The following is a 16572-nucleotide window of genomic DNA, read 5'->3' on the forward strand; positions in this document are numbered from 1 at the left end:
GTGGCGGTGCTGTGCAGTGTGGGTGGTGGTGCTGTGCAGTGTGGGTGGTGGTGCTGTGCTGTGCAGTGTGGGTGGTGGTGCTGTGCTGTGCAGTGTGGGTGGTGGTGCTGTGCTGTGCAGTGTGGGTGGTGGTGCTCTGCTATGCAGTGTTGGTGGTGGTGCTGTGCAGTGTAGGTGGTGGTGCTGGCTGTGCTGTCCAGTGTGGGTGGTGGTGCTGTGCTGTGCAGTGTGGGTGGTGGTGCTCTGCTATGCAGTGTTGGTGGTGGTGCTGTGCAGAGTGGGTGGTGGTGCTGTGCAGTGTGGGTGGCGGTGCTGTGCAGTGTGGGTGGTGGTGCTGTGCAGTGTGGGTGGTGGTGCTGTGTTGTGCAGTGTGGGTGGTGGTGCTGTGCTGTGCAGTGTGGGTGGTGGTGCTCTGCTATGCAGTGTTGGTGGTGGTGCTGTGCAGTGTAGGTGGTGGTGCTGGCTGTGCTGTCCAGTGTGGGTGGTGGTGCTGTGCAGTGTAGGTGGTGGTGCTGGCTGTACTGTGCAGTGTGGGTGATGGTGCTGTGCTGTGCAGTGTGGGTGGTTGTGCTGTGCTGTGCAGTGTGGGTGGTGGTGCTCTGCAGTGTGGGTGGTGGTGCTGTGCTGTGCAGTGTGGGTGGTGGTACTGTGCTGTGCTCTGCAGTGTGGGTGGTGGTGCTGTGCTGTGCAGTGTGGGTGGTGGTGGTGGTGCTGTACAGTGGGTGGTGGTGCTGTGCAGTGTGGGTGGTGGTGCTCTGATGTGCAGTGTGGGTGGTGGTGCTGTGCTGTGCAGTGTGGGTGGCGGTGCTCTGCTGTACAGTGTGGGTGGTGGTGCTCTGCTCTGCAGTGTGGGTGGTGGTGCTGTGCTGTGCAGTGCAGTGTGGGTTGGCTGCTCTTACTCGGCTGTAACACAGAAACACAAAACAAAACAAACAGTGCTCCAGATTAGCAATCATGTTCAGCATGAGGGGCCGTACTCACGTAGCTGCGTCCCCTTTGTACCAAAACTCCTCCCCGCGATCAGCCCGGCGCCATGGTTTATCCAATCACTGTCTGCCTCGCAGCTGATCGCAATGGAGTTTATGATCACAGTAGAGTCGTTCAGTGTACGTGCCGCTACACACTTCCTCCAAGAAGGCCAAATTCTGGTTTCAATCTACCGTCGAGTCAGCCCATCTAGGAGGAAGCTTACATCAACCTTACACAGCGCCCTTTCTGGTGGGGAGGGAGATTTACAGCTCAAATACCTTCTGTCTCTGTCACACATGCAGACAGAATGCTGAACAGAAATACACACTTTCCCTACACCCTCACAATCTGATATTCTCAATAACCTTCACTTAATAATGTTAATACAAAGTTTCACGACAATCGATTGAGCAGTTCTCTGGATATGTAGAGCAATCTGTGAAGTGTGACGTGCATACAGTACATACGACCGCCTCCCCTAGAGCCCCTTCACAGGGCATAATATAATACAGGGGAGCTGGGATCCTCACAGGACTGGATATGTCAGCACTGACACAGTAACTCATAATATAATACAGGGGAGCTGGGATCCTCACAGGACTGGATATGTCAGCACTGACACAGTAACTCATAATATAATACAGGGGAGCTGGGATCCTCGCAGGACTGGATATGTCAGCACTGACACAGTAACTCATAATATAATACAGGGGAGCTGGGATCCTCGCAGGACTGGATATGTCAGCACTGACACAGTAACTCATAATATAATACAGGGGAGCTGGGATCCTCACAGGACTGGATATGTCAGCACTGACACAGTAGTTCAGTCTATAATAAAGACATATCACACAAAGAGAACAGACCTGGCTGCTGTGTCTATCTGTGTGTGTCTCACTGTCTCTATTCCCTGACAGTCTATCTGTGTGTGTCTCACTGTCTCTATTCCCTGACAGCTCTGGGGACCCAGCCCTCAATCTCTATGGACTCTACACAAGGAGAGCAGACCCGGCTGGTGTGCAGATCAGAGGGGTGGAGCCCTGAACCTGAAGTGATCTGGAGAGACAGGGATGGAAACAATGTGACATCACTGTCCAGCCCAACAGTACTGAGTGACAGTCAGGGGTTCCTCAGTGTCAGCAGCTACATCAAAATCAAAGAGAAGTCCAACGTGTTCTCATGTCTGGTTAGAAGTAAAATACCCAAACCAGACTGGGATTCCAAACTCCACATATCCAGTGAGTATCACATGTTTGTGGATTGAGCCTGACTGACACTGACCATAGATTACAGTCATCATGATGGGACATCAATATCTGAATCAAACACATGAACTAGTGGACCAGTCAATATCTGAATCAAACACATGAACTAGTAGACCAGTCAATATCTGAATCAAACACATGAACTAGTGGGCCAGTCAATATCTGAATCAAACACATGAACTAGTGGGCCAGTCAATATCTGAATCAAACACATGAACTAGTGGGCCAGTCAATATCTGAATCAAACACATGAACTAGTGGACCAGTCAATATCTGAATCAAACACAAGAACTAGTGGACCAGTCAATATCTGAATCAAACACATGAACTAGTGGACCAGTCAATATCTGAATCAAACACATGAACTAGTGGACCAGTCAATATCTGAATCAAACACATGAACTAGTGGACCAGTCAATATCTGAATCAAACACATTTGGTGATGGGGGGGAGGTATGGGTAGTCCTCCAGTTTGACTCCCTGGGGTGTTGGGAGGGGTGTGTGGAATGATCACTATGAGGGGTGTGGCTCAGTGTTGGGAGGGGGGGGGAATGATCACTATGAGGGGGTGTGGTCAGTGTTGGGAGGGGTGTGTGGAATGCTCACTATGAGGGGTGTGGTCAGTGTTGGGAGGGGTGTGTGGAATGCTCACTATGAGGGGGTGTGGTCAGTGTTGGGAGGGGTGTGTGGAATGCTCACATGAGGGGGTGTGTCTCAGTGTTGGGAGGGGTGTGTGGAATGCTCACTATGAGGGGTGTGGTTCAGTGTTGGGAGGGGTGTGTGGAATGCTCACTATGAGGGGGTGTGGTCAGTGTTGGGAGGGGTGTGTGGAATGCTCACATGAGGGGGTGTGTCTCAGTGTTGGGAGGGGTGTGTGGAATGCTCACTATGAGGGGTGTGGTTCAGTGTTGGGAGGGGTGTGTGGAATGCTCACTATGAGGGGTGTGGCTCAGTGTTGGGAGGGGTGTGTGTGTTCCAGTGTGTTGAGCTGCTGTGTTGTTTTCCAGGTGATTTTTTCCCAGGAGTCTCTGGATGGATGGTGGCTTTCTTCTTGACTTTAGCTCTCAGTATTGGAGCCATTCCTCTGCTGGTGTTCCAATGGAGAAGAATGGATGGTATGAACTTGTAACGATCACTCTGCACAACTGAGAAGCAGTTGCACTGTCCTCCCTAAGGAGATACTACTGGCCCTATTCCTATAGCTAAATAAGTCAGCAAGAGTGACAGACAGCAAAAGCAGGGACGTCAGAGGTGTCAATTTCACGAACAATCGGTTTATTATTGTGAACAATAATGTCAACAAATGAAAAAATGAACAAATGAATGAAATTAATAATGATAAGAAAGTAATTCAAATAATTGCAGGTAACAGGTAAGAAATAAGATGGTACAGATGTAGGGACAAACAGAAGGCTAAACAGATTCACAAAGTAGAAAATGAATGGTGTCCGGAGGGTCTCCAATAAACCCACACTCACAAACACAACACACACAGATAAAGACCAAGGATAAATAAATAGATACAGACGAAAAACAGTGACTTGTGGAAACAATTACATTTAACAGTCTCTATGGCAATGGTGGGAAAATGACAGGTAGGCCCAACAAGTCCAGAAATAGCAGGGTAATTGAAATCCATACAAAGTAACAAAATAACAAAAAAATACAGGAAACAAAGTATCAAATTAAAGTAGAAAAAATCCAAACAAAAAAGAAATGATCTCACCCACAAATAAGGCAGTCCAGCAAAGTGTCCCGAAATGATGGTGATTGTAGAAAGTTGAAAACATTGAGTACGTTGAAATTGTTGAGACTGTCCAGTAGTGTTGAGTTGAATGGTGAACAGTTGTTTGGAAAAAATCAGGAGGATCAGGAAAAAATGGAGGCTGTCACACATAAAACAACAAACACTAAACAGACCTAGAAAAACAGCTAAACTTAAACAAGTAACAGTGAAAACAAAAAGAGCAGTTTAGACAAAGCGCAGTGACAAAAGAAAATGAACGGATGCACTGGAATTATCTAAGGATGTTAATGGATTCACTGAATTTTAAGTAAAGAAAATGCTGTAGTTTAATGGATTCCTCTGAGAAAGGGAGTCTCTCTCAGGCCTGATTAGCCAGCTTTAATACAACTGCTGGCTACTAAGGAGCTCTGAGATTGGAGGGGTGGAAATCTGAATGAGCCAATGGGGAGAGAGGATGAATAGAGGGTGGTTGCAAGGAACTATGGGAAATGAAGTTTTGACCTGGCCAGGCTACTGACCCTAATTAAAGGGACAGGTGGGTGAGACTTACACCCACATTATGTAGCATGGGAATTGCTACATATTCCCCCCCCCCCCACACTGGAGGTGCAAGGGACGAACGCCATAGTAGCGTTTTAAATTAACAATATTGACGGTATCCTCTTTGAAATAATCTGGCTCCCCCCACTTGATTTTGTAGTTGTTGGGTCCAAGTCTCTTGGTTACAAGAGCTGGCCCAAACCATTTAGGGGCAAGTTTTGCGGAAAACTTTCCGGAGGCATCAGATAAGGGGTGAGATCTTATCCAGACTAACTCACCTTCTTCATACTGACAGTGTGCTCTCCGGGCATTGTAATTCCGAGCTTGCCGTTTCTGAGCTTTGGCAACGTGATCCCTCACCTCTTCGGCAATCTGCTGCTGGCGATCTAGCAGTTGGTAGGGATCGGTGGATGGAGCAGGAGCAACAGCGATTAATCGGTCCAATGGGCCTCTGATGGTCCTTCCGAGCGCTAATACTGCAGGAGAGAAGCCAGTGGTTTCATGTTTGGCGGTGTTGAGGGCGAAACGAAACTCGGGTAGCCACTGATCCCACAGTTGATGGTTTTTCCCGACAAAAGATGCAACCATGGTCTTTAAGGTGCGGTTCACGCGTTCTGTCAGGTTGGTCTGTGGGTGGTAGCTGGTGGTGAGTTTTTGTACTACTCCCCAGGTCTTGCACACCTCTGCGAGTAGCTGGCTCGTGAACTGAGGTCCACGGTCTGAAAGAATGTGTTGCGGTGTTCCCCATCGAGTGAATATTTCCTGCGTCAAAATGTTCACAATCTTGGTGGTCTTACTGTCCCGCAATGGAAACAGCTCAACCCACTTTGTGAAGTAATCAACAATGACCAGGATGTAAGTGTTACCTTTTTTACTTCTGGGGAAAGGTCCCATTAGGTCCAGACCCAGCATCTCTCCGGGCTCCTTCACAGTAGTGGACTGGAGTTGACCTGCAGGTTTTGTGTTGGACGGTTTGTACTTCTGGCAGGTTTGACACTCCTTTATGTGGCGCCATGTATCTTTACGGATGGAGGGCCACCATGCAACCTCCAGCATGCGCAACAAGGTCTTCATCCTGCCCAGGTGACCTCCCAAAGGGTTGTCATGGTAGTGGTGGAGGAAGGAATCCGTCAGCTGTTCCGGAATTACCAGCTGGTATCGGAATCCTTGTTTAGGAATGAGCACCCGGCGATACACAAGTCCCTGCTGTTGGATGAAGGAGATGCGGTTATCATTGGCAGTATTGGAAGCAATGTCATTGATGATGTCAGAGATAGCTGGGTCTTTGGACTGAGCGGCCGCAATCTGGTCCATGGTGGTGGGAAGATCCATGCTACTCGCAGGGGCATTGCTAGCACACACTGATGCAGAAGGAGTTGAAGGTGGTACAAGTGGAGCTCTGGAGAGTGCATCAGGTACAAGATTCAGACTACCTTTCCTGTAAATAACGGTAAAAGTGAATTGTTGTAGGCGAAGAGTCCAGCGGGTCAGTCGGGAAGAGGTTTTTGGGTTATTGAATGCCCAGGAGAGTGCAGCGTGGTCAGCGACAACCTCAAACTCCATCCCCTCCAGATAATGCCGCCATTTTTCTACTGCCCACACGACAGCGAGACACTCCTTTTCAGATGTGGAGTAGTTTTTTTCGGCAGTGTTCAGTAATTTGGAGGCGTAGGCTATTACCTTCTCATCATCTCCTTCTAGCTGAGTCAGTACCGCTCCTAGTCCTATATCGCTGGCATCAGTAAAGACTCGGAACGTCTTGTTGATGTCCGGGTGAGCGAGGACTGGAGGACTGATCAAAGCTTCTTGGAGGAGTTTGAAACTCTTCTGGCACTCTCCTGTCCATTTCCAGGGGACATCTTTCTTTTTCAAGTTGTTAAGTGGGGCAGCAATATCCGCAAACCTGGGGATGTACTTGTGGTACCACCCTGCCAAACCTAGGAACCGTTGAACCTCCTTCAAGTTGGTAGGAATGGGATATTCCTGGATGGCTTGGAGCTTGTGGGGATCAGCAGCTACACCCTCACCTGAAACCACATGACCAAGGAAATGGAGAGTGTGTTTAAAGAAGTGGCATTTTTTGAGATTGAGTGTAAGACGGGCCAGATGAAGTTTGTGGAAGACAGCTTCGAGGTCTTGAAGATGCTGCGCTGAGTTTGGTGAATAGACAATGATATCATCTATGTAGACAAAACAGATCTTCCCTCGGAGGTCTCCTAACACTCTCTCCATCAGCCGTTGAAAAGTGGCTGCAGCATTTTTTAACCCAAATGGCATTACATTAAATTGATAAAAACCAAAGGGGGTGGTAAACGCAGTCTTCGCTCTACTTCCTGAGTCCATCGCCACTTGCCAGTAACCCGAGCGTAGATCAAGGGAACTGAATACCGCAGCACCACTCAGGGACTCCAGGATGTCATGAATGAGGGGCATGGGATATGCATCAAAGACAGTCTTTGCATTCAGCTTTCTGTAGTCCACACAGAACCTGTAACCACCATCTTTCTTCTCTGTGAGCACCACTGGAGAGGACCATGGGGAGTTAGATGGTTCTATAACTCCGTCCAGCAGCATGTCTTGGACGTGTTCCTTGATTAAAGCCTTCTTCAGTGGAGACGCTCTATACAGTCGACCCCGAACAGGGACTTCATCCTCAGTGGAGATGGAGTGACGGGTGACTGTTGTCATTCCCAACTTATCAGTGCACACTGAAGACCACTTTTGCTGGAGGTTCTGGAGTTGTTGCTCGACAGGAGATGGTTCAGCTGAAGTGATGGTCATGGTCACCTTCGCCGGTTGGCATGGCTTTGGATCAGAGGTGGTAGGTGGCTGGCAAGATGTATGGAAGTAGAGGCTGACACTCGATAAGGACCTGTCCCAGGAAGCTTCCCCCTCATACCGTGGCAAAAAAGGATGGTAGGAGAAATCCTTCTGATGTTTGACACCATACTGCCTATTGACAATGTCAATCTGGGTATGAGTTTTCTCCAAGAAATCCAAGCCTAGAACAAGGGGAAACGTCAGGTGATGATCCTGTAGGATATATGTGCCTAGAAACCAGATCTCTCCGTGGAGAAGGTAAGTGAGGCGAACTTGACCTTTGGCCTGGTGTGACTGTCCATCTGCCAGCATGAAATACTGGTCCTGTGCAGACTCCAGCTCTTCCCCTGGATGAGCAATCATCCTCCAGAGACTCTCTCTCATTAGAGTGAAGGTGCTCCCAGTGTCCAGGACTGCAGGCCCTTGGATCCCTCGAACGCCCACATCCACGATCAGCAGAGTCAGGCTTGCAGCAGGAACTATATTTTTCTTCTTCTGGCTTCTCACCATGCTGACCTCTGCCGGCTTCTTCATAGCTCCTTTCTGGCTCCTATTGTCCTGAACGGCTTTGCTGGATTTTGCCTTGACCCAGTATTCCCGCTGAGCAGCGTTGTCTCTCTCCACCTGGGTCCCGATGCGCACCAGTTCTGCCACTGTCTTCACCGTTCCCCTCAGACAGCTTGCCATTTTGGGATTACAGCTGTTGAGAATCCGTCGAACCACTTCAGACTCCTCCAAGTCTGGCTTCCAGCGCAGACATAGGGCACGATAGTCATAGGCGAAGTCAAGGATTCGCTCATCAGGCAGCTGGACTCTGGAGCAGAGTCGGTCTTCCACTTCGGTCTGGTAGTCAGACGGCAGAAAGGCTTGACGGAAGACAGTCTTGAACTGTTCCCAGGAGTGGATTCCCTTGCGCTCCGCGACCCACCAGCTCTTTGCTGAGCCTTTCAGCACACTGGACATGGTTGCCATGATCTCATAGGGTGTCATGGGTCGTAGCGCTAGGAATTCATCACATTTGTCCAGGAAGTCAATGGCATCGCTGCTGGCCTCCCCGCCAAACTCTGGGAAGTTGATTTTAATGGGCAGCTTTGCTTGGGAAAGACTTCCTTCAGTTCTGGAGCCATGGTAATCAGCAGACCCACCATCAAAGGAGAATTGTTGTGGTGCAGACCGCTTTCTAGAGGAGAGAGACGGCAAAGAAAGTGGTAGACGAGGGGTGCTGGTCTTTTTGAAGAGTTTCTTAATCTCTTCTCCCCACAGCACATCGCGGCGTTTCAGGCACTTCACCACTTCCAGATCCATTTCGTCAAGGGCCTCTTGCCTTCGATTCTCCATATCTGCGAAGCGTCCTTCGATGTAACCTCGCAGGACCTGTTCACGATTAATGCTGCTCTCCTGTAACTCAGACAGCTGTGTTTCCAGTTGCTCAACACGGTCAGTGAGATGGGAACAGTGCTCAGTCAATTGCCCTATCGCAACGCTGTCAGTAAGGTTCCCTTCATCATCATCGCCTCCAGAAAGATCTGCCCCTTCCTGTGAAATGTACAGGTCACTAATGCGGGTGGTTCTCTCTGTGATAGGCTCTCTGATAGTCACATGGGGTCTATCTCCAATCTCAGAGAAGTTTAGCGAAGTCAAGGTCTGATCTTCCATTTCTGACATTAAGTTCCCAACAATTTAAACTGATAAATTTAGATTTGAATTTAATGACACAAAGGGTCCCCGTACGGGCCACCAATTCTGTAACGATCACTCTGCACAACTGAGAAGCAGTTGCACTGTCCTCCCTAAGGAGATACTACTGGCCCTATTCCTATAGCTAAATAAGTCAGCAAGAGTGACAGACAGCAAAAGCAGGGACGTCAGAGGTGTCAATTTCACGAACAATCGGTTTATTATTGTGAACAATAATGTCAACAAATGAAAAAATGAACAAATGAATGAAATTAATAATGATAAGAAAGTAATTCAAATAATTGCAGGTAACAGGTAAGAAATAAGATGGTACAGATGTAGGGACAAACAGAAGGCTAAACAGATTCACAAAGTAGAAAATGAATGGTGTCCGGAGGGTCTCCAATAAACCCACACTCACAAACACAACACACACAGATAAAGACCAAGGATAAATAAATAGATACAGACGAAAAACAGTGACTTGTGGAAACAATTACATTTAACAGTCTCTATGGCAATGGTGGGAAAATGACAGGTAGGCCCAACAAGTCCAGAAATAGCAGGGTAATTGAAATCCATACAAAGTAACAAAATAACAAAAAAATACAGGAAACAAAGTATCAAATTAAAGTAGAAAAAATCCAAACAAAAAAGAAATGATCTCACCCACAAATAAGGCAGTCCAGCAAAGTGTCCCGAAATGATGGTGATTGTAGAAAGTTGAAAACATTGAGTACGTTGAAATTGTTGAGACTGTCCAGTAGTGTTGAGTTGAATGGTGAACAGTTGTTTGGAAAAAATCAGGAGGATCAGGAAAAAATGGAGGCTGTCACACATAAAACAACAAACACTAAACAGACCTAGAAAAACAGCTAAACTTAAACAAGTAACAGTGAAAACAAAAAGAGCAGTTTAGACAAAGCGCAGTGACAAAAGAAAATGAACGGATGCACTGGAATTATCTAAGGATGTTAATGGATTCACTGAATTTTAAGTAAAGAAAATGCTGTAGTTTAATGGATTCCTCTGAGAAAGGGAGTCTCTCTCAGGCCTGATTAGCCAGCTTTAATACAACTGCTGGCTACTAAGGAGCTCTGAGATTGGAGGGGTGGAAATCTGAATGAGCCAATGGGGAGAGAGGATGAATAGAGGGTGGTTGCAAGGAACTATGGGAAATGAAGTTTTGACCTGGCCAGGCTACTGACCCTAATTAAAGGGACAGGTGGGTGAGACTTACACCCACATTATGTAGCATGGGAATTGCTACAAACTTTATCATTATCATGAGGCATTTCATATAGCTCTGTGCATTTTAAACATGTCAAACAGGTTTACAATAATATGGACTGTTCTGTTTTTCTTCTAGCCATGGAGAGAGCGCTTGAGCCTATGGGTAAGTAAAGCACTTAATGAAGAGATGCTGAAAACCCATTCCAGGTTTCTGCAGCAGTATCTTAAACAACTACACCCATAAATAAAGACATCCCTGGACCGGAAATCCAGCTCACTAGAAATCATTATAAATAATAAGTAAATAATAATAAATATAATTGTTTTTATACATTGCAATTGTTATTTTATTATTTCCAGGACCCTCTTGTAAATGAGACCTGATTAAATAAATTAATAAATTAAATCTCCTGGTTAAATCAATTAATCTATTCAAATTTAAATTTTTTTTTTTTTTTTTTTGGACACAAAGGCTTAGGAATATAAATATTTTCTTATGGAGGGATGTTGAAAATTGTAACAATTTTAGTTTGTATGTTTCATATACTTCACAGATAGCAGATTCATTTTCACATGGACATCCTGTTCATTTAAATGGTTTTTCATACGCAATTTAATCTGTACTGGAGCTGAAATAACCAGACACTGTTCTGTCTGATTCATTTTAATCTGTACTGGATCTGAAATAACCACACACTGTTCTGTGTGATTCATTTTTTTTAGCTGCTCAGCACCTTCGTGAGGAACTTGGTAAGAACTGTTTTCATAACTTTATTTGTAGAATTACTGTAAATGTTTCTGTCTATCTATCTATATATGTATCTATCTATCTATCTACTCGTGCTGTCTGTCTGTCGCTGTGTCTGTCGGGAGTGCTTGCAGTGCGTGTGCAGAGTGAGTGAGGGGTTCTCCTCTGTGTGTGCAGAGTGCGGAGCTCAGAGTGAGTGAGGGGTTCTCCTCTGCGTGTGCAGAGTGCGGTGCTCAGAGTGAGTGAGGGGTTCTCCTCTGCGTGTGCAGAGTGCGGAGCTCAGAGTGAGTGAGGGGTTCTCCTCTGCGTGTGCAGAGTGCGGAGCTCAGAGTGAGTGAGGGGTTCTCCTCTGTGTGTGCAGAGTGCGGAGCTCAGAGTGAGTGAGGGGTTCTCCTCTGCGTGTGCAGAGTGCGGAGCTCAGAGTGAGTGAGGGGTTCTCTGCGTGTGCAGAGTGCGGAGCTCAGAGTGAGTGAGGGGTTCTCCTCTGCGTGTGCAGAGTGCGGAGCTCAGAGTGAGTGAGGGGTTCTCTGCGTGTGCAGAGTGCGGAGCTCAGAGTGAGTGAGGGGTTCTCCTCTGCGTGTGCAGAGTGCGGAGCTCAGAGTGAGTGAGGGGTTCTCCTCTGTGTGTGCAGAGTGCGGAGCTCAGAGTGAGTGAGGGGTTCTCCTCTGCGTGTGCAGAGTGCGGAGCTCAGAGTGAGTGAGGGGTTCTTCTCTGCGTGTGCAGAGTGCGGAGCTCAGAGTGAGTGAGGGGTTCTCCTCTGTGTGTGCAGAGTGTGGAGCTCAGAGTGAGTGAGGGGTTCTCCTCTGCGTGTGCAGAGTGCGGTGCTCAGAGTGAGTGAGGGGTTCTCCTCTGCGTGTGCAGAGTGCGGAGCTCAGAGTGAGTGAGGGGTTCTCCTCTGTGTGTGCAGAGTGCGGAGCTCAGAGTGAGTGAGGGGTTCTCCTCTGCGTGTGCAGAGTGCGGTGCTCAGAGTGAATGAGGGGTTCTCCTCTGCGTGTGCAGAGTGCGGAGCTCAGAGTGAGTGAGAGGTTCTCCTCTGTGTGTGCAGAGTGCGGAGCTCAGAGTGAATGAGGGGTTCTCCTCTGCGTGTGCAGAGTGCGGAGCTCAGAGTGAGTGAGGGGTTCTCCTCTGTGTGCAGAGTGCGGAGCTCAGAGTGAGTGAGGGGTTCTCCTCTGCGTGTGCAGAGTGCGGTGCTCAGAGTGAATGAGGGGTTCTCCTCTGCGTGTGCAGAGTGTGGAGCTCAGAGTGAGTGAGGGGTTCTCCTCTGCGTGTGCAGAGTGCGGAGCTCAGAGTGAGTGAGGGGTTCTCCTCTGTGTGTGCAGAGTGCGGAGCTCAGAGTGAGTGAGTGGTTCTCTGCTTTTTTTTTTCTTTTTCACTTTTCATCCTTTATTTCTTATGTCATGGTTTTGTAAAAAGAAACTGATTCATAGTTGGGTCTTTTATAAATTAACGGCTGTGATGGCCAAAGTCGGGGGGGGGGGGGGGGGGTTCGCTAGGGGTTCAAGTCCCAATTCTGAAAATATTACACAGAGAAATGGTATACAAATTGTAGTGAATGTGTCTGTCCCTGTTGAGAAATGTGTGGTGGAACTTGGAAAAGTAATCCGGTGTGAGAATATCAAGTCGGCTTCACGTATGAACAAGTTTGTTGTCGTGTTCCTGAGTAATGAAACAATAGTTTTGGAAATTGTTCAGCAAGGTTTGGTTATTGACGGAGTGTTAGTGTCTGTTCTGCCTCTTGCGGCTCCTGCTAGGAAAATAACAATTTCTAATATTCCTCCTTTTCTGAAAAACTAACTAATAGTGACAGAGCTAAGCTGTCATGGAAAAATAATGTCAAGCATTACAATGATTTCTCTGGGTTGTAAATCCCCTGAGTTAAAGTATGTAGTTTCTTTCAGAAGACAGTTATATATGCTTCTGAAAGACCTGAATGGAGAGCTAAATGTAGCTTTCAGGTTTCGGGTGGATGTTAGCGAATACATCGTTTTTGCTTCTTCTGAAACAATGAAATGTTTTAAATGTGGCCATTAAGGGCATATTGTGAAGACCTGCAAGAGGACTGTAGGAGAAACTGAAAGCGAGAGGGAAGAAGCCCCTGGGGAGCCAGGGTGATGGACTCACAGCGCTGTAGATAGAAGAGCGGAGCGAGAGACTGAAGAGCTCCAACCTGGTTTGGTTGAGTCTGGTGTGGTAGAAGGTGAAAGTGAGTTGCAGGAACCATCTGAAATAGACAGGAGGACGGGAGAAGCTGTGATTGTGACCGGGGCTGGAGAGATACCTGAAGTGGGGTTGTCAGGTGAGGGACAGGGTAGTGAGGGGAGAGAACAGATTGAGGGAATCACAGAACAGAATGAGGCTGCGGTTTTAGTGTTTGAGAAAGAGACAGAAGCGGGAGAGTTTAAACTCTCCAAAGGGAAAAGAAAGGCTAAAAACAGACACAGTATTACAGCGAAACGCAGCCTTATTTCTGAGGCTGGGGTCATTCGGGCTGATGAATCAGAGAGTGAGCTGTCTGTGAGAATGGACTGCGCTCAAACACACAGCACAGAGGTCAGTGGTGGTGATTTTAGCAAAGACGGGGGCAGTGATACTGACTCCTCATTTAGCTCTGATCTGTCGGCTAGTCAGGAAGCGAGAGGGGGGTATAGTGCTGAAAGCATTCGGGTATTTTAAAGCTCCGTTAAAGGTAAAAGAGGGATTCAAGTTTTTGAGCACTGCCCTGATTTACAATTGTTCTTAAATTCTGCGCAGCAAATTAGATGTAATGCAGCTGTATTGGGCATGGAGCAAAGAGAAAGAGATCAATTAAAAAATGTAATAAGCAAAGTTCGTGCCTCTCTAAACAGGAATGATGTATAAGTCTACACAAGCATCTTTTCTTTTGTACGTTTTTACTATTGTTTGTACTTTCCAGTGCATCTCTTTTCAACCCTACAGTGCAGACTCTTAATATAGGAACTTTAAATATAAGTGGAGGTAGAGATTGTGCAAAGAGAGCAGCTCTGTTTGAATATTTAAACCAAAAGTAAGTTAATGTTGCCATGCTCCAAGAGATCCATACAGATGAGAATAATAAATGTGAGAGGATTCGGGATTGGGAAGGGGAGGTTATTTTTAGTCATGGAATGAATTTCAGTGCTGGAGTTGCCGTGTTATTTGCGAAGGGGTTTAAGTATGACTCTATCAATGTAAGTGAGGTCATTAAGGGGTGCTTGTTGAAAGTGCAAGTATCTGTAGAGGGTAGAAATTTAGTATTTGTTAATATTTATTCACCAAACGATGGGAGAGAGAGGGTGCTGTTTTTTCAAACTCTCAATGGAGTTATAGCCCAGAGTCAGACTGAAGAAGTGGTTTTATTAGCTGGTGATTTTAATTGTACAGTTGACGACAAGCTAGACAGAAATAGCCCAGAGCCTCACCCCAGGTCAGTTAAGGAGCTGGTTAGTGTTTTAACAGTGCATGATATGGAGGATGTGTGGAGAGTAATGAATCCTGATGTTGAGCACTATACCTGGGCTAAGGGGAGCCATGGGAATATATGTTTAGCTCGACTAGATACATTTGATGTGTTGAAGCATCATTTAAATTATTTTTCTAAATGTACTATTTATTCATCCCACAGGTCTATCTGATCATAGTTTGGTCAGTTTGAATGTGATTATCCCTACTGAATGTGTTTATTCTTCCTGTTGGCATTTTATACTAAACTTTTAAAAGACTTCTTTTATGAACAATGAAAGGCAGAAAGGGGCTTTTTTATCAATAAGGCAATGGCGGACGTGAGTGAAGTTCAGACCCGACTGTTTTGTCAACAGTACACTATGAATGCTACAAAGAGCACTAGCAAGGCGATGAGAGAGCTGGAGGAGGATATCACTGAACTCCATAGGGCTTTGACAGAGGAGTTCATTTCTCTGGAGAGATGTGTGCTGGCTATCTGGGAGGTGGGGGTCTGTCAAAACAAGCCAAGCTGACAGAGGAGTTCATTTCTCTGGAGAGATGTGTGCTGGCTATCGGGGAGGTGGGGGCTGTCAGAACAAGCCCAGCTGACAGAGGAGTTAATTTCTCTGGAGAGATGTGTGCTGGCTATCGGGGAGGTGGGGGCTGTCAGAACAAGCCAAGCTGACAGAGGAGTTCATTTCTCTGTTTTCTGTCACCCCTGGCAACCCTACTGTATTTACATGCAGCTCTTCACAATAGTGTGCAATAGATTTTACACCTCAGTGTGCAGAATGTAATCCAGCTCTCTTCTTTTCACAGAGTCTGTGAAGCGAGAGGTCCTTAAATCAGGTATGTAGAGTGTGTGTAAATCCACAGCCTGACTCACCCCAGCACAGCCCTGCCGGTTAGTGTGTGCTACACATCTTCTGAACTGTAGAAAGTACAGGAGGAGTGATTGTAAAATAATGCTCTCTTTATTTCTGTGTTCTAGAATGGAAGTGGATCCTCAGCTCAGCAGGTATGTGTCTCTTCAATGGATTCCTTTCACAGTGGAGGGTAAAAGAACAGCGAGGAGCCCCGTCTCACTCACTGTGTTTACATCTATAATAAAAAGTGACTTCATGTTAGCAGGTTCATGTAAACCCTGCATGCTAAAGGTGCTGGTGACCATGGCATTGACCTCATATGAATGCCACACTGAGTCATGAGATTTCTACTGTATAGAGACACAACACTTTGAATAAACTGTCTTCATTTTTGGTAAACAGCTGTATTCTTTGAGTTTCTTTGCTGGAGTCCAGTAAAAATTAACCCTTTGCTGCCACTTTGTTTTTTTTTCTACCTCTGGCTATATAATTGATACAGAGAACACACTATAAACACTCACTTTATTATTATCATCATTATTATTATTATTATTATTGTCTCCTCTCTTCTTCCCAGTTGACAGTTTGACTCTGGACCTCGATACAGCACACCCCCAGCTCACCCTGCCTGTGGATGAGAAACACGTGAGAAGGAAAAGGCAGGATCATAACAATCCCCAGAGATTTGATTACAGGCCCTGTGTGCAGGGCAGGGAGGGCTTCACCTCAGGGAGACACTACTGGGAGCTGGGGGTGGGAGAGAATACATTCTGGAGATTAGGAGTCAGCAGAGAGTCTGCACCGAGGAAGGGGAAGTTCAGCATGACCCCCCAGCAGGGTTACTGGACTGTGGGGTGGGATGGAGATGAAGATAAAGATGAGTTCATTGCTCTCACTGACCCCCAGACCCCCCTCCCCCTGAGCCTGAAGCCCCAGAAGCTGGGGGTGTATCTGGATTATGAGGAAGAGCGGCTCTCCTTTTACAATGTGGAGACCAGATCTCACATCTACACTTTCACTGACATGGAGTTCAATCCCAATGAGAAACTCTATCCATTCTTCTGGTCGTTGGAATACAAAGACCTTGCCCTGGTGTCCCCGGGGAAGATGAATGACAGCTCTTTCTTTCTTCTAGTCTGGGAAAGGATCCTTGCTGCATCAGGTACTGGTTCACTTTACTACATGTTTGCTAGAGGCTGATTTGCTTGTTGATTTATTATTCATTTCTATAACTCCTATCTGGTTTGAAGAGTTACAAACACCCTT

The 16572-nt window shown here is 46.7% G+C and overlaps 1 protein-coding gene across 1 annotated transcript in view; it reads left to right on the forward strand.

The window, feature by feature from the left end:
• LOC131728246 (butyrophilin subfamily 3 member A1-like) overlaps positions 1-16572 on the forward strand; it is a 55157-nt gene that overhangs the window by 17493 nt on the left and 21092 nt on the right. Inside the window, exons 4-9 of the mRNA XM_059019341.1 lie at positions 1926-2207; positions 3242-3349; positions 10975-11001; positions 15260-15289; positions 15432-15458; positions 15884-16468. Of these exons, the coding sequence (XP_058875324.1) occupies positions 1926-2207; positions 3242-3349; positions 10975-11001; positions 15260-15289; positions 15432-15458; positions 15884-16468 (1059 nt within the window). The remainder of the gene's footprint in view (positions 1-1925; positions 2208-3241; positions 3350-10974; positions 11002-15259; positions 15290-15431; positions 15459-15883; positions 16469-16572) is intronic.

Source organism: Acipenser ruthenus, unplaced genomic scaffold, assembly GCF_902713425.1.
Source record: "Acipenser ruthenus unplaced genomic scaffold, fAciRut3.2 maternal haplotype, whole genome shotgun sequence".
Classification (NCBI taxonomy): domain Eukaryota; kingdom Metazoa; phylum Chordata; class Actinopteri; order Acipenseriformes; family Acipenseridae; genus Acipenser; species Acipenser ruthenus.